Source organism: Marmota flaviventris, chromosome 7 (assembly GCF_047511675.1).
Source record: "Marmota flaviventris isolate mMarFla1 chromosome 7, mMarFla1.hap1, whole genome shotgun sequence".
Taxonomy (NCBI): domain Eukaryota; kingdom Metazoa; phylum Chordata; class Mammalia; order Rodentia; family Sciuridae; genus Marmota; species Marmota flaviventris.
In genome coordinates, this window is record NC_092504.1 from 143,890,562 (window position 1) to 143,908,243 (window position 17,682).

Genomic DNA, 17,682 nt, shown 5'->3' on the forward strand with positions numbered 1-17,682 from the left:
AGAGAGACAGGGCAGAGCTTTTGCCTGTGGGCCCATGTGGCTGAGCTGTCTGAAGGATTGTGCATGCCTTGGGGAGATGCAGCCCAACCTCTGGATGGGGCCTGGTTCCAGGGACCTGTGGATCTGGCCTGGTGGGGCTTCAGCCCTGATTCAGAGGACCCCTGGAAACCCACTAGCTGCAGACTCTCCCAGACTCTCCAGAGGCCCAACCAAGAGCAAAGTGAATTCCAGTCTCATTTCTGACTAGTTTAAAATTCTCAGCTGGGACTCAGAAATGACTTTCAAGAAATATTTACTGAACACCTACTATGTGTTTCAAGGTCATCCTACTCCAGATTCCCCCAAACTTTGTGTTTTATTTATGAATTCATTTCCCCATACAGAAGTCCGGTATAATCTGTGGCAAGTCAAAGAGATTGAAACAGTCATTGCTACCCTTAAACTTCTTAGAAAGATTCGTTTATTCTATTCTTTAAATTCTTCAAATATTCTATTATATTTTTTTTCATAATACTCTTTTTTTTCTTTCTATTTTTTAGTCTTAAATCAAATCTATTTAGGAAGGTCTGTGTTTCAAGACTCTCCTCAATCCTGAAGAAATAGTTAACATTTCTGTGGGTTGTGTGTCAATGCTTTAAGAACATCAATTAGGAACAAAAAATGGTGTCCAAGGAAAGACCTCTGCATTAGAAAATCACAGAAAAGTCACCCCAGGAGATGAATAGAAGGCTCTGGGCGTGTGCTGAAGGTGCACCAGGCGCTAAACACTGTGTCAGGTCTCTGGTGATCCAGAGCCACGGTTTAGGATCTCCAGTCCCAAGACTGTGGTGGCAGCATCAGCAGGTCTGGGGGTTTTCAAACCCGGGAGAACTTCGGAAGAGTGTGCCCTGAAAGTGCAGGAACTTCCCTCAGGCCGGGAACTCCAGCCCTGCGGCTGTGTCAAGGCCCCGGTCCGGTTGCCTCGGAAGAGGAGCGGGAAACCCTCCGGAAGGGGGTGCGGTTCTGGGGAGCCAGGTCAGCCCCGGACAGGACCAGGCGGCTCGGCCTGCGCCTCGGCTCGGCTCAGCCGGCTCCGCTCAGCCCGCGGCAGCTCCGCCGGCTCCGGGTCCGCACCGCCTCGGGCCAATCAGCGCCCGGCGCCGGCCTGCGCCCCCCACCCGGCCCCGGCCCGGCCCGGCCCCCGGCCCGCGTCCCCCGCGTCCCCCGAGTCCCGGGCCGCGCAGGGCCGCGCGAGGAGGGGCCGGGCCGCGGGGGATCCTGGAATCGGCGGGAGGTGGGGATTCTGGGAGGAAGGCTCCATTTCCTCCTTCGCGCCGGCCTCTCCCCGCCACCCGCACCCCAAATTTCGACGTGTCGCTTCCCGGGCGCTGGCGCCGCGGCGGCGCGAGGCCCGGGGGAGGATGCTGGGCATGTACGTGCCGGACAGGTTCTCCCTGAAGTCCTCCCGCGTGCAGGACGGCATGGGGCTCTACACGGCCCGCCGAGTGAGCAAGGTGGGTGCCGCGGCCCGCGCCCCTGCCCCGCCACGTAGGGCCCGCGGCGAGCGGTGCTGCGCGCGCACGGCCCGCCCGGCCTCCGGCCCCGCGCCGCCGCCCCGGCCCGGCCCGGCCCGCTCCGCTCGGTGCCCGGGCGTTGGGCGCCTCGCCGCCCACCAGGCCCGACCGCGGCCGGGCGCCTCGCCCCCCGTGCGTGCCGCGGCTTCTGGGAGGCGCCTTTGCTTTTTCTTGGCCTTTTTGAAATTTTCTCTGGTTTGGAGCTTTTCTTGCAGAAATTTTGAGGCGCGAGATGAGGGCACGCGCTGCGCACTGCCCACCCGAGAACGGGCTGGAGATGTGGGATGGTGGGAGCAAAGGCCGGGGAGGGGTTCCTGAAACGCCCCCGTCTCTGGTCTCTGGAGTTGGTCCGACCCCACGACGCCCCGACGTGTGCCAGGCCCGTTCGTGGATCTGGAATCGCCGCCGCACGGCGAGGCCCGCAGGCGCCCAGAGCCCCTCCTGCGGGCTACCTGTGCCAGGGCCCACGCTGGGTAGTGACCTCGATTAGTTCACTTCGCTGGCGCCACACTCCTCTGAGATCAGCCTCAATCTCCTATTAGAGGCGAGAAAACGGAAATTCTTACATTTCTTGCTGAGTTAATGAGTTAGGTCTGAAGCTCAAGTTCTTTCTGGAATATGTGTTGCTTCTTATGGAACAATGGACGTATAAACCCCTATCCCTGCCACCTTTTCAACCCTTCCTCCCACCCCCTCCTGTTGTTTGCAGATGTTTCCAAAGATGGAGAAATGCAGGTTTGGGCAGGACCCCAGGAGGGTCCCAGGATGTGCCCAGAGACACCAGCGTCCTATCATTGAGTGACCTTTCCCCAGCTCTGACCTGGGAGCAGGTGAATGGAGAAAGAGTGACCCTTCCCGGCACTACCTACAAGCCCTCCAGGGCAATGTTGGAAAAAAATCAACCGGAATACACTGTTTGGAATGGGAATTTGGGAGAATGCATAAATGTGAAAAACAGAGGAAAATACTTTATTTGAATTAAAGGTGTAGTGAATGAATGTTGTGAATGGCCAGACGTTACAATACAGATAGGAGCGTCCATACCCAAGGGCAGCCATGCAGAATGCCTTCTCCCTACAGAGTTGAAGTGCTTTTTTCATTTCATTCTCACAGGATGTGAAAAATTCCCAAATGGACTTTCTTTCTTTCTTTTCTTCTTAAGGTCTCTGGCATAAAAGTAATTACCCCCCAAAATTAAGCATAGTTTTTAAAGATTATTTAATGTTTTGAATAGTAAGACAACAAAGTTTCAAAGACTAGACTTATAATTCTTGTGTTTTGTTTTTTAATACTATTTAAAGTTTAGAAACAGCTGGCCAATGCACTATCTTTTGGTAGTTTTATCAATTTCAACCATTTTTTTTTTGTACTTGGTTGTTTGGAAGTATTTAATTATTTTGGGGCAAGAGGGCAAACAGTTTCTGAAGTGGTCTTTAATTATTGTAGCATAACTGTTGCATTAGTGGAAGCTTATCTTTTCCTGGCTAGTGTAATTTTAATATATAAAACAGAGACTTCTGTCGAGATTGCAGATAGAATGCTTATCTATGTTTTAAAGAATATGCAGATTTTTGCACTAAATCCAAACAACGATTGACAGAGTTTAGTTGTGATCCTAAGATGTTCTTTCACAAGGTCATAGACTATTCACAGGTGCCAGAAATGACCTTAAAGTCAGCTTCAGCTCTACCTGCTAAAGTCCAACGGCATGCCTGGCCCTGGAGAGCAGATTTCAGCTGAGCCACACGGCTAGAGTGAATGTCAGCAAGGCACCCTTACCTGTTGGTGCTTAGTCTCCCAATTTTTAAATGTTTCCCAAGTTACCCTAGGTCTAGGTGACCATAAATCAAGGGGTCTGGGAAGATAGATTGACAGTGGTGTTAAGCACCTATTTCAAAGTTTCATGTTCTCCATTCTAAACAAATTTTGGAATATGCTACTTCAGCTATCTGTGTTGGAAATTCCAGATGCTTCATCACACTTTTATTACATGTATACGGGTATAACACTCCTGTTTTACAGAACCATTACAATTCAAGCCATCTGGTGATTTCAAATGCAGAATTGAATCCAGACTGAGCTTGGGGAATCTTGCTGGAGACTCCACCCATGACACTCACCAGGTGGATCTGGGATTCCCTTTCCAGAGTGCCATGATTCTTCTCTAGAGCCATCCCTTTCTGGCTGGGTCTCGGGAGCTGGTCCTGCAGCTAATCACCTAATTCCCTTGCTCTACAATGGTCCTAATGGAATTTCCTTGGCAGTTACTTTTTTTTTTTTTTTTTTGCAGACCTGTTGCTTCTATTTTTTTTTTTTTTTGATGTAAATTCCATGTAGAGGGAACAAGATAAGGAGTCTATTGGAAACCCCTTGAGTAGAAAAAAGCCTGAATTTATAAACAATCTTACAGGTTGCCATTTGCTAATGATGATGATGAAAATGATAATAGTAGCAATAGTAGTAGTAGTAATAATAATAATAATAATAATAATAATACCATGGGTGCTTTTCACATGCCCCGTGGGAGACCTTGTTTTAAGTGTCTGCCCTGTGACTTCATGAGCACACCTTTATGCTTTCATAAAGATGTGATATTTTAGGTTGCAAAGCACTAAATTAATGTTAGCTGCTCAAAACTGGTCTTGCCAGTATATACATGAACAAAAGTTAAATAGATACCTTGCTCCTGACTTTCCTCATGGCCATTTTCTCTTGCTGGCCAATAGGAGTGAGTGATGGGCAGTGCTGTTTGACATTGGGCTTGGGTCCCAGCAGGGAAGGGTAATTCAAGGTTCCTTCCAGATGTCAGATCTGGTGATCCTAAGGAAAGGACCCAGGTGGGGAAATACTGCGACCAGCTTTCCTTCCCTTTGGATTACTTTAGTCTGCAGGTTTTCATTCACGTGTGGCCATGACTCTGCCAGACAGAGGGCTTTGCAGGGAGATGGTTTTACTGTGTGCAGAGGTAGACTGGGACATGGTGGTAAGCAGCTAAAATGGGAGGGTTACCCAGACAACAAGGGCCTGTGTGAGGTTAAATGAAGGGTTGGAGTTCGGAGGGTGGCCTCCTGGGTTGACAGCAGGAGCTGACCAGTGGTAGCACTCCTGGAGAAGGGAAGTTCAGAGGGCTTGGACTCAGTAGTCCTGGGGACAGTCTGACCAGTGCTATAATGAGGTCATGTGCACCTGGAAGAGGAGAGCTGTGGACTTTGCAGGAACCAGCCGCAGGTGCAGGGCAGATCCCCTGGGCTGCAGGAGGCATGTCAGGTTGCTGAGCATTTTCCTGCACACGCCTTGTGTCCTTCAACTCTTCCATTAGCTTGTAGGAACTGTTAGCAAGCCCACTCTCAGAGGGGACCTGAGGCAGAGGGCCAGCGAGCATGACACTATGTGGTGGCCCTGTGACTTTGATCTCAGGGGGTTGGTTGGATGAGAAGCTGTGCTGCTCATTGGTCAGAATAGAGCTGAATGGCTTGTAGACAGAGTGTTGGAAGTGCAGCTGAAGGGATCTAGACCCAGCAGACCCCAGAGTTGCTGAAACATCCCCACTGGGATGTGCCTGCACAGAGGAGCCCGTGGCGCCTGGTACTGCCGTATGCCCGCACAGGTTCTGAATTTGAGGTTCTGTTTACTCAGGGCTGGCACATATTGTCTCATTGTGTCATAAAGTGGTCTTAAGTGGTTGATGATTGTCTCCACTTTGCAGGTAAGAAACTTGCTCATTTATCACCTCTTGACCACATGTGGCAGTTTTCCTTAATTTTGATCTTTTAACATTTTTCTCTCCTTTCCAAGCCTTTCTTCATTAAGGTGATAAAACCTTGTCTGCTCTTCAGAGAGAGAGTTATTTTCTTTTACAGAAAATAACTTGCCTACCCTTAACATAGTGGAGCTATTTGGCAGTTAGATTGGGATTTTTAAAAGGAAATAAAAAATAAAAGAAAGCTGAAGCAAAAAGGAAGTAATTTATAAATGAAATAAAATGTGTCTGCACTCGATTTCTGGTCCCCTAATTGCAGTAAAGGCATGAAGAGATTGCTAAGGCCCAGGTCTCACAGGGTACACTCCGGCCTGTTGAGTTGGCCCCCAGGGCCACTTCTCCCCACACTGCTCAGTACCTTTGCCTAAGAGCTCCTGATGGCACCCAGCGCCCAGTGCTGCAAGGCCGTCTTCATTGCCCTCTCTCATGAATCCCTCTTCTCTCATGAATCCACGTTCCAGTTTGAACTCTCCTGATGCCCTAGATCTTGTCCACAGCTGTTTTCCAGGACAAAGGCTATTGACAGTCCTGGGGTATTAGTTTCCTATGACTGCTGTGGCAAATCATCACAAACTTTGGGGCTTAAAACAACACAATTTATTATCTTATGCATCTGGAGCCAAACATCTAAACAGGGTGGGGTCACGGGGTCCTGGGAGACTCTGAGGGAGGCTCCACTCCCTGCTCTTGGTGGTTGGTCGGGGTGCCACGTTCCTGGGTTCCAGGCCCCACACCGTTCCTGGGCTCTGCCGTGGCTGGCGCAGTTCCTTCCTGGACTCTGCCCTCCCTGTGAGTGAGTGTGCTCAGGTGATGCAGAATGACTCCCCATGTCGAGATCCTTAGTGGCAGTCAGAGGGCAAGGAGATTCTGGGGGTCAAGGTGTGGATTTCCTGCCCCTCACAGTTCCAAGTCTGATTCCTTCTGGCCCAGATTACCTGGGGCACTGTGATGCCTTCCTGGGTGGGTGTGTCTGCCAGGTTGGCCTCCCTGCAGGGAGACCTCAGTGGGTGGTTCCATAAGGTGGAGGAGAAGGTGTACCTAAGGGCAGCAGAGTAGACAGGAATGGCTCTGGATGCGGTGTCCGATAGCACTGCGCCACAGACCCTCGTGGTTTTGCAGGTGAGACGGCTGCAGCCCGAGGTCTGCAAATCCTGTGGCATCGCTACCTCTGGGCTCCTCGTCACCGTCACCCTCGGTGCCAACTTTCTGTCTCACTAACAGGCAGACCCTGGTGTTTTCATGAGGTAAAACCTCAAGTAAGAAGTACCTGGAGTAAAGGCTGGATGCTCAGTTCGTGAAAATATAATGAGGCTAAAGAAAAAAAGTTGAACTTCAGGTTAGAAAAATGAGGGAAAGAAAAATGTGAAAAGAAAAGTGAGTGAAAGCAGGCAGAGGCAGTGCCACCAGACACAGCCCCAGACAGCCCGGGAAGGCAGGTTGTGCCTCAGGTGTCTTGATCAGGTCTCTTATAGTTTGGATGTGAGGTGTCCCCCAAAAGCTCACGTGTGAGGCAATGTGAGGGGGTTCAGAGGAGAAATGATTGGTTCTAAGAGTCCTAACCCAGCCAGTGAGCTAATCACCTGGTAGTAGGTACAGAGGTGGGGTGTGGCTGGAGGAGGTGGGGATTGGGGTGTGGCTTTGGGGTATCTATTTGTATCGGGTGAGTGCATCTCTGTCTGCTTCCTGACCACCTGTGAGCTGCTTCCCTCCACCACACTTCTGAGACCTGAGGAATGGAGCCAGGTTCTATGGACCGAGACCTCTGAAACCGTCAGCCTGCAAATAAACTTTTCCTCCCTTAAAATTGTTCTTGTTGGGGCTTTTAGTTACAGCAGCAAAAACGCTGACTTCAACAGGGTCAGAGGTGACTCTCTTAAGGAGACAGTGGCTTTGTCCTGGGGCCCACATTCTGGCCCAAATTTGGATGTTGGTTTACACTTCCTGGAGACGTCATAGAGGAGGAGTGATTGCCATCGGCCTGCAGGAATCCCCTCGTCCTGTTCCCATGGTGACTCAGTGGCCTGTGTTTCCTGCTTTTAACATGGATTGCAAATGGACACTAGTTTCTGAAGCTGGTGTTTTCTCTCTTTCTTTCTCGGACGTTCCTATGAAGTTAGGGACTTGCCAGTGTGTTTCAGTCACACTCTTGTCTCCTTGATTGGCAAGTTGTTCCAAATGTGGTCTGTGGGCTCTTTCTAACCACCTTCCTTCCAGGAGCTGGAAGGAATCTTAGAATCTTAGGGTCAACCAGGCCAAGCCCCTGCTTATGGATGAGGAAACACTCAGACTGCTAGTGACATTGTAAAGCAGCACTGCCTCTTGACAGTGGAGCAAGGACTAGCATCCAGCCACCCCAAGCCCTGTTAGTGCCTTCTCTGTGACTCGAGAGGCGCCTGCAGGAACCTTGCTCACAAGCCAGGGAGGGAGAGTGACCCACAGTGTGGCAGTCAGACACTGCTGCTTGTGAAAGTCATGTCCAGTTCAGTGGGCAGCCAGGTGAGTGGATTAATTACCCTTAGTTCAGAAGCAGTCTGAGTAGCTGCAGAGAGGCACCGTGCAGTCTGGCATTGGGGGGCCTGGCCCAGGCCTCGGCCTCCTGCAGGCTGGTTTGTGCAGGTGGACTTTGCCTTGAGTCACGTTGTGCTGCAGGTGTGCAGTTCTGGAAAGCTGGAATTCGTTGCCAATATAGGAATATAGTGATCCCATACACGAGTCTGAGTCAGACTCCTACAGGAATGGTGCAGGCAGTGGGCACCTTTGGGCCACCCTCTGCCACCCTGACGTTTGGTTGGAGTGAAGAGCTCTTGATAGGCACACCCTTTCCCACTCACCTGGCTGTGTTCCAGTGTGTGGTGCTTGGGCTGGGATCCGAACCCGCTACCTTCCTGTGGCAGCTTCGAGGTACCTGAGTGAGGGCTGACCCTGGAGACGATCAGAAGCCAGGAACTTAGAAGCTTTCTCACAAAGAAACCCCACACCGAAGGTGAGCCCGGAGACACAGGCCTGGCTGGATGGCTGGAACGTGGCCTGGCCAGGGTCTTCCTGCTGGGGGTGAGAGCGTGGGCATGTGGCCTTGGGTGCATCCAGGGATGATGGAGGAGGCTGGAGGCTGGACGTTCAGGGTAGCTGGAAGGGGGTTTTCCCCATCAGGAATGGTGACCCATATCAGAGTCTGGGGTGGACCTCTCCTGAGTCCCCGGGAGAGCCTTGACTTCGAGGGCTATCAGCAGCTCATTTGATTCAACTGACAGAAAAAATAGTCACAAGCATGTGGCCAAGTGCCCCATTCTCCTCTCCTGAATGTCACCAGCGAGGCCGATGAGGCTCGTGCTTATGTTAGTCTCTGTGGAAGTGCAGGATCGTGATCTTGATCCTAAGAAAGTGCTGTCAGTATACCAGCACAGTGGGCATAGTCAGAGTGCGTGGGCAGCGGTGCCCAGCCTCAGGCAGAGGCCTCTGTGAGCGTGGGCTTTGTGGGTGTGGGAGCCCCATCTCTAGGTCCCATCTTCAGGTGAGACATGGCTACTTCTAAACCCTTGGGGCCATGTGTCTGTCCCAGAGGTGATGTGAGGCCCTGTTAGCCTGAACTGCAGTGAGGACAGGAGGCCCCTGCCCTCTAAATTCCCTCAGTATCCCGAAAAAAGTAGCCAGCGGTCTCGGCTTCTGGGATATCTGTTTGGGTTCCTTACAAGAATCGCAGTCGTGGTTGAAAACTCCCCTGGTATTTCCAGGTCCTGGGGATCATCGTGCTCCTCCTGTCTGACTCCGGGCTCTCTTTCCTTGGGGCTGGTTTGTTGTTTCTTGATTTCCTTAAGCTTTGCAATGTGCCCTTGCTCATCCTAGGGTACGGGTTTTCTGTTGCTCTTTGGGTCATTCATGTTCCTTGAAGCTCTGTGCTGGTGGATTTTCCCCAGGAGCATGTGGCAGAGGTCCCCTGAGCCTGGGGAAGTGCTCTGTTGGGAGACGGAGGCAGACAAGAGGCTCCGTCTCTTCCCACCCACTCCTTCTGACTCCACAGTCTCTGCTGGCTCCCTGGAGACAATCAGTGTCACCTGTCCATGGGAGTAGGCCTCTGACTACTTGGGGGTCTCACTAGAGTGCATGGCAGAGTGTGGCTTCCGCACCCCACTGTCTGGTCTGGACCCCAAAGCCCAGTGATCTCTGTTTGAAACAAGTCCTGTGATGCTCCTGCCGTGGGTTTGCACACAGCGCACACTTTGAGAAACCGGTTGTAACAAGTGCCTGTGTGACAGTTTGAAGATTGGCAGGCGAAGCTGAACTTTATTTATGAACAGTCGTCCTCTGAGAAAGGCAAGCCTGCTTCTTTCTTGTGCAAAGTAGGGTGGAATTTATGACTTTTATGGAAACCAGGTGGGTTTCTGCCTGGTGGGCCTGTCTCTCACTCAAGTCGGCAAACTGGGAGCTTCTGGTCTCAGGCCCACTTGCCCCGGGCTGTGGACGGCCTGGAGCGGCTCCCACCTCCTCAAATCTGAGTTTGGCAGTTTAACCCTTTTATGTTGGCACCTGTGTGGTGGAGTCTGATTTCTAGGCTAACAAGGAGATTAAGTTGGGCTTTGCATATGTAAATACTTCATGTTTTGTAAATTAGTTAATATTTTAAAATGTCCTAATGCTAGAGTAAAGATTTGAGGAAGAAGACTCCCAGATGATGGAAGGGGGTTGATTTTTGTAACTTGATGATTGAGCTGATCCTTTTCTGTGTGCCTGTTGCTCCTCAGGGTGAGAAGTTTGGGCCCTTTGCTGGGGAGAAGAGGATGCCGGAAGACCTGGATGAGAACATGGACTGCAGGCTGATGTGGGAGGTGCGTAGCAGGGGCCCTCTGTGAACCACGAAATGTGATTATAAGTCCACACGAGTGGGTGCTGATTTTCACTTGAGTATCTAAGTGCATATGCATCTTAGTTTTGACATTTAGTGTTTAATAAAATTAGACTGCTGAGCTATTGGACTCCTAGAGCTCTGGAATGGATAGCTCATCACTGGAGAAGCGGCCTGTGGGGATGTGTGCAAGGGTCAGTCGCCAGGGAGTTTCCCTCTGCTTTGGCAGGCCAGCTGCGCCTGTGGCTGCTCCTTTCTGGGTATGAGAAGGGCCTGAGGAGACGAGCGGGGAGGCAAAGGGGCAGAGGCAGCTGCAACAAAAATTCGGAAAACTGGGCCCCAAGAATCATATCTGACGGTTTCTATGAGGAGACAACAGGAGAGGGAATGTGTAGGTAGGAATGTGAGAGGCGGGACCTGGAGTGGAGATCTCCACCTGGAAAGGCTCTCGGGCTGTGGTGTCTGTGCCTGGTCTCCGGAGCAGACCAGGAGCAACCAGGAGGTGTTTTATGTGTGTCATGCAAGATGGTGTCTCCGCAGCTATTGGGTGGCCAGTCTGGAGTCCTGCAGGCAGAGAGGAGTGGAGGCTGCCGTCTTCAGGCAGAAGTGCCTTTGGAGGCCATCGGTTTGGCTCTCAAGCCTGGCTGCTTGGCCCAGAGACACACCCATCGTGGAGGCTGTCTTCCTCTCAGAGTCCACCCACTGTTGCGGTCACTCACACCCTGAAGTCCCTGCGCAGCAAAGGCTGGATTTGCATTAGCTTAGCTGTAGCTTTAGCAGAGTCAACACACAAATCATGAGAGTGTGTGGTCTCTAAGCAAAATACACTCATAACCATCACCTGTGTTGCTGCCCAGGGTCAGGTGGGGGTGCCCAGAGGATTCTGAGAAGGTTCTGTAGTGCGAGTGATGGAGATGGGAATTACTACACTCTCTACCCTGTAATTTAAGTGGGGAATGTTATAGATACTGCTTTAATTTAGCATGCTGTTTTAATAGTTTACTTTTACAAATCTAAAAATACTTTTAATGGCTTTCACTGTTCTTCTGTAAGGTCTTAATTTTCTCAGCAGTTAATTCTCTTGCCCTGAAGGTTTTCAGAAGTCAAATGCTTATGTGACAAAAGATAACCGAACAAGTCTCAAATGATGAAAATGGCGATATTTAACAGGTCGTTGGTGGCTTTTGGTGTCTGCTTTAGGTCTGAAAATCCTGGTGTGGCAGGTTCCTGGTTTGCACAGCTGGTGTCGAGGCAGAGCTCATCAGGTAATGAGGTGACCTTTATTTGGAAAGGAAAGCTTGCAGATGGGAGACGCCAGGCCTCTGCACGGCTGGTGCTGGTGTGGCAGTGGCTGTCAGCTTTGCACCCTGTGTCTGTGGTTCCTCACCATCTCTGCCTGAGGATTGTGTTTTCACATTGGTTTTACCGGTTGGTTTGATCATGTTTGTGTTCAGGGATGTTAAATTCCAGGAATGACCTTTCCACTGTATTTACTTCGTGCTGACACTGTGAGTGAGTGCTGTGTACTTTTTGCACAGTCTGGAAGGCATGGACGGGCACCGGCTGCCCCTCCAAGCCTACTCCCTGCTCTCAGGAGTGCCACAGTGCTGGCCCCTTGTTCAGGTGCCCTCGGGCCCTCCTGCACCTCCTCCCTGGGCTGGCCTTCAGGTCCTTGCTGGCCTCTTGCACAGGTCCCACCCCTTGCCCTCCTGCCGCTCCTCCCTGGGGGGTCATCAGCCACCCTCTGCAGCAGCAGCTGTCCTGCAGGGGGGATGGAGACTGCTCTGGTGCTGTGTTCTCTGTGGGAATGTCCAAAGCACTGGGCACCTTGGACAGCTGGGTTTAGTCCGGTCCCTTAGGACGTGCTACTTCTGACAAGCCTGTGAGGACATCGTTCACCACAGTGCAGCTCCAGGTGGGAGGTCAAGCCCCCAGTGCTGTGGCTGTGGATGACAGAGGAGGAGTGGCAACGTGTCTGGAGACCCTGTTGCGGGACAGTGCATGGCGTTGCCCCTTCTGCATCATCCTCGCACTTCGCTTGTGGTGCCAATGGTCTTGGTGGACACGGCCAGGAGCCCCAGTGGTCTTGGTGGACCCAGTCGGGGCCTCCCACAGCGCTGCTCTGATGCGGGCTCCCTTCCTTCCCTGAGAGGCCAGTTCTTACCAAAGAAGCTCCAGGTGGGAGTGGCCTCCTATTGTGAGCCCTGGGGCCATGGCCAGTATCCTGGGGTCAGATCACATCACGGGAGCACTGGGGTGTGTGCCAGCGGCTGCCCCCCTCCCCAGTGCAGCTTGGGGCACGTTGGACCCGCTACAGTAGTTGCTCAGTCTGCTGTCCTGGCCACCAGGATCAGAGCTTGGCGTCTTAGGACTCAGTCTTGTCTACCCTGAGCACTTCTTGGTAGCCTTCCCTCTTGACTTTTTATTTAGAATCAAATGCGTTAGCAGAGGAGTTCTGGGTTTCTCAGCCCGTAGGCCAGCAGTGAAGCTGGAGGTTGGGAGCCAGCACGTGGCCGTCCTGCTGCCACCCATGTCACCAGCACAGCGTGGATGTGCCGGTGCTCTGCTGTGCTCCCAGCTCCCTTCCACCTAAACTCTGCCAGGCGCTTGGGCCTTAAGGTACATTTCTCTCACCCTCTACTCGCTCACACTCACACGCAGGACCAAACTCCACCCGTGTGCCGTTGCCCAAACTCTCCCTGATACTTTGGTTTAAATCTCCAGGTCTTTCACCCTCCACAGAATTTTCCCGGATATTCCAGCCCCAGTTCAGGTGTCCCCTTTTCAGTCACTGGCACGGGCCTCCAAGTCCTGGCCTGGAGGGTGCCAGGGGCCTGCGTGTCTTCCTGCCCCTGTTCCACTTGTCTGAAGTGGGGGCCGGGCGTCCTCTGATGCGGGGCTCCCCTTCCCTCCCAGCGTGGTGCTCTGGCACTTCCTGAAGAGGGGTGGGCAGATGCCAGCCTGGGAGCTCTCCAGACGACATTGACTTTCCACTGGAGCCCCTGCAGTTCCTCTGAGATCACGAAGGTCCCAGCCGGGTCCCCCTCTCTCCCTCCCACTCACAGTGGGTCCTCTTTGCCTCAGTCCTTAAAGGGCTCAGCAGATGCTGGTGGGTGCTTAGTGTGTGGCTGGCGCCCACAGAGCACTTGCCATGTCCGAGGGAGCTGGTGGCCCCTCCGTGGGCACAGTTCTTACTGGTTAGGCAGCAAAAGGCTCATTGCAGATCCCAGAAAACCACATGAAAACTGAAGGTTCAGGTAAAATGTCCACATTCTGGGTGGATTTTATAGGGAAAACACCTCTCACTTAGATTCAGGTTGATTCCTCGTATTACGTACGTCATGTACAACTTATGTAGATGTTTCTGAAACACCAGGAGCTCCAGGAGAATTCTCATAACAGCTTAGTTTTGCTGTTCCTGAGGCCACTGCTCTTGTACCGGTTCCAGAGGAGCACAGTGTGGGACGCGAGGCTGTGGGAGCACCACTTTTTCCTGCGTGAGCCTGACATGGGCATTTGTAAGGTTCACATTTGCTGGTTTTCCTAAATCTAACCCCTGGAGACTCAAGGAGGAAAACCACTTTTTAAGTCTGAGGCAGTGGAATTATCAGGGCCACCAGTCTCCATGGTCTAACAGATAGCTGCATATTATAAAGAGTAGCCTGTCAAATGGTCTCAGTTTCATTTGTTTCTGTTAGCAGAAAAGAATTTGTACTTGTGGATGAATAATGTGTTTTCAAAACCTAACTATCAAATACCTAATTATGAGATTTCCAGGTGTTGTTATGTGAATTATCAATCTCCTGCAGTTACAGTAGATTATTATTTCAGAAGGCTTCCACATGCCAGGTGAGCAGGCCCTGTCTGTAGCTGATGAGTTTTGGAATCCCTTGGTGTCAGTTAAAATGCACTCAGCTGGTTCCTGCAAGTCCTTCCCAGCCCTGGTCCCTGCTGCACTTTCCCACTGGTGACAGTCCCTGATTAGTGACCCTCTCTCTCAGTGGCTCATCCCATGAAGAACAGATAGGACACAGATGGAGAGGAAGGCATCCACTTTTCATGGCTATACAAAGACTCTTAATACATGGCTCCAGAAAAGCTGGGCAGGAGTCTGTGACAGACCCAGGTCAGCGTGCGGACCTCTCTGCTTCTTCAGTCTTGGTCTCTCTGCCACCTGTGGTGGTCCCCAGAATGGGTTTTGAATATGTCGACCCGTCTGCATGGGGAATTACGGCAGAGTGCCTGGATCAGAGGGTGGCAGGGAGCCTGGAGAGAGGCCACCTGGCAGAACGGACCTGCTCCCAGGCTAGGGCTGTGTCCCAGGGGCTGATGACTAGCGACCACAAGAAGTGCCTGGCCCAAGGACTGTCAGGGTCTCAGCACCAAGCTGAAGGAGGAGCCATGAAGAGGGACTGAGGCATATGTATTCTAGTTTATTCCTTTCCTGGGATGAAGCAAGGCAGCATGAAGGGGCACGGTGGTCAATGAGAACTCCTAGTCAGAGTCCTTTTCTTATTCTTACCAAAGATGAACTTGTTTGAAATTCCTCATTAAACAAACAAAGACAGAGCCCAACCCAACCGAGCAAACAAAACCCAGGGTGGGAAGCAGCAGCAGGAGGAGGAAGGCTGAATTGAGAATCCACAGGGTTTTTTTTCCTGGGGTCCTAGTCAGCCTTTCACGGAGTCTGAGAGGCTGGACATCTGAGCTCAGCCTGTGTGAAGGGTCAGCACTGGAGGGAGGAGAAACAGGACAGCTGTGGAGATCTTGTAGGGCTGCACCAAGGACCTAGACACATTGCTGGCTCCTCCTCAAGGCGTTTGTAGAATTACCTGGCAGAGGCTGGGAGTTCAAGCCGTGCTCTTCTGAGAGGCAAATGTTCTACTCTCTCTCTCTCTCTTTTCGTACTGGGGATTGAACCCTGGGGCACTCTCTGAACCCTCTGCCACTGAGCCACATCACCAGCCCTATGTTTTGTATTTTATTTAGAGACAGGATCTCACTGAGTTGCTTAGCACCTCGCTTTTGCTGAGGGTGGCTTTGAACTCATCATCCTCCTGCCTCAGCCTCCCAAGTCACTGGGATTACCGGTGTGCGCCACCGTGCCCAATGTGCTGTCTCATCTTGCTGAGAAGAGGGCCTTGCTGCAGACCACACTGCAGTGAACTGGAAGCACTGTGGGCTGGAAGGACGTCTGCCCAGGCAGCCTGTGTCCAACCACCAATGCAGTTCAGCTTTGCGTCCTCTTCCTCCCTGATGGGCATTAGGAGAGTAGCTTTCACCCTCTGGAAGAGACAGCGGAACCTACTTTGTAGAAATAAAGCTGGATCCTCTAAAGTTTTGTAATATGCAATGTCTAGCATTTAATAAAAAATGACTAAATGCTAAAAGATAGGACCATGTGACTAAAACCAAGAGAAAAACTCAGTAATGGAAACTGACTTAAAGATGATTCAAATATTGATTGGAAGAAGGGTGATTAAAATAATCATGATCAACATGTTCTATCATATGAAAGAGAAGATGAAATGCTGAAGCATTTTACTGAAAAAATTAAGCTGTATAAACAGCAAATAGATATTGTAGAACAAAAAATGAACTGAAATTGAGAATTTGATATTTGAATTAGATAGAAGATATGATATAGCAAGAGACAGGATTAATGAAGAAGAAAAGAAGTTCATAGGAAATGTTTAAAATGAAGCCCAAAGACTAAAGTAAATCAGATACTTGTGAAAGTATGTAGAATGGATGTTTGTACACATCTGCAGACACAGGATAGTAATGTCGGGGCCTTTTAGTGTTAGAAAGGGAAGAAAGAACAGACGGGCAGAATCAAACGTGTTGATACAGTGGCTGGGGACTTGCCAGGACCATTATGACAAGTTGAAGTTCGGTTAACCTTAAGAAGGGTCCATATAATTAGAACCACACCTAGGTAGATTTTTGTGAAGCTATTGAAAACAGCCAGGAAACTAAAAAGCAGAGAGACATTATCTATAAGAAAGCAATAGTAAGATTGGCAGCTGGCTTTTAACATTAAAAGTAAAATATCGTAGGCACCTGACTAATGTTTTTACAGTGTCCAAAGAAAGTAGCGGCAAATCTAGCATTTTATACCCAGCCAGAATGTCATTAAGAAAATGAAAGCATAGTTCTCTACATGTCTTCAAATTGACCATCTTCCCAAGTGACTGATTCTTTGGAGTTCCTTTTATCCACAGCATTAGCCACAAACATAAGGTCTTGCTCAGTCTTTGAATGAGAAAACTAAGACCACTTCCCAACCACAATCAGAGGACAAGTTGCTAGATTCACTAATGGGACCAAAAAAAGAAAATCCAATAGGAAGCACTTATACACATGGAATTAAAATAGATTTCACCATCAAGGCAATTAGGAGATTTCCAAAGTAGAGCAATATGTAGCAAACTCTGTGAACCATTCAAAACCTGTCACAGCCGATCCCTTGAGTCACCAGTGTGGGCAGCATTTGCTAACCTTGTGAGGACAACTCTCCTGCTGGGGTGCCTCTTCAGAGTGGAAGTGACAGAGTTTGAAGATACTGAATTGTAAAATGAATTTTTTATTCTGCTGAAAATCATCATTTTAAAATAAAGTCCTGTCCAATAAATTTCATCTCAATTAGAGTGGTGACCCTTCCTCAAAGTTGGCTGAAGTCAAATGTGACTCTGGGAGGCACTGGACGAAAGGTTCCCGTCCGACACAGAGCAGTGCCCTGGGAAGACCCTCCTCCCCGCTGTGCCAGTGGTTCAGACACGGGCGCACAGTTTGGATCTTTATGTGTGTGATTAAGACACGAGGGGAAGGGGGTGCTCCTAATGGTGGCGAGGACGCGGGGTGTGATGAGAGGGCGAGGATAGGGAAGATGGAGACGTGACCTGTGGGAGAAGGGGGCAGGGAAGAAATGACTAATGGCACAGTGGTCTTATTTTTAGAAAATTCACATTCTCTGGGAGCCAATTGCTGTCCTCTGTTTTTACCTGGTTTTTTCTTTTTTTTTGCTCCTTTGCCTAATGCGGGCTTCTCTCTCCTTCTGATTTGCTTTTCCACTTATTTTGTGTGAGTCCATCTTGACCAAAATATAGTGGGAAAAATCTCTACCAGTTCTGGTCCAAGTTTATTTTTATTTCTTGTCTCAAAAAAGTGAATGTAGTGAATGTGGTGATGTGGACTCAGCACCTGATCATGCACTGTGGGAAAGGAGGGTGTTTTCTCCCTTTGAGGCTGAGGTCTCTTCCCTTCGTGACAGTGCCTGAAATCCTCGAGTTGGCTTCTCGTTCCGTAGGACTCTGAGGTGAGGCTGCGTCTCCGTGACCATGGAGATTCAGCATCAGCGCCACGTCCATGCTGTCTCCAGACAGCTTGTGGAGCTCTGTGAGACAGGATCAAGGGGGACAGTGGGTCTGAGCCCTTGCTGGGTTCTGGTGTTGGAGGAGGTGTGTGTGGTCGATGCACATTTGATAATGGAATTAAGTTGCTGGCTTCCCGTGTGGCATGCCTATTGA

The 17,682-nt window shown here is 50.5% G+C and overlaps 1 protein-coding gene across 1 annotated transcript in view; it reads left to right on the forward strand.

Moving 5' to 3' along the window:
* The first annotated feature begins 1,336 nt into the window (after positions 1–1,336).
* The window catches only part of Prdm5 (PR/SET domain 5), a 132,572-nt gene continuing 116,226 nt past the window's right edge, over positions 1,337–17,682 (forward strand). Inside the window, exons 1-2 of the mRNA XM_071614873.1 lie at positions 1,337–1,493; positions 10,053–10,136. Of these exons, the coding sequence (XP_071470974.1) occupies positions 1,401–1,493; positions 10,053–10,136 (177 nt within the window). The 5' untranslated portion in view covers positions 1,337–1,400. The remainder of the gene's footprint in view (positions 1,494–10,052; positions 10,137–17,682) is intronic.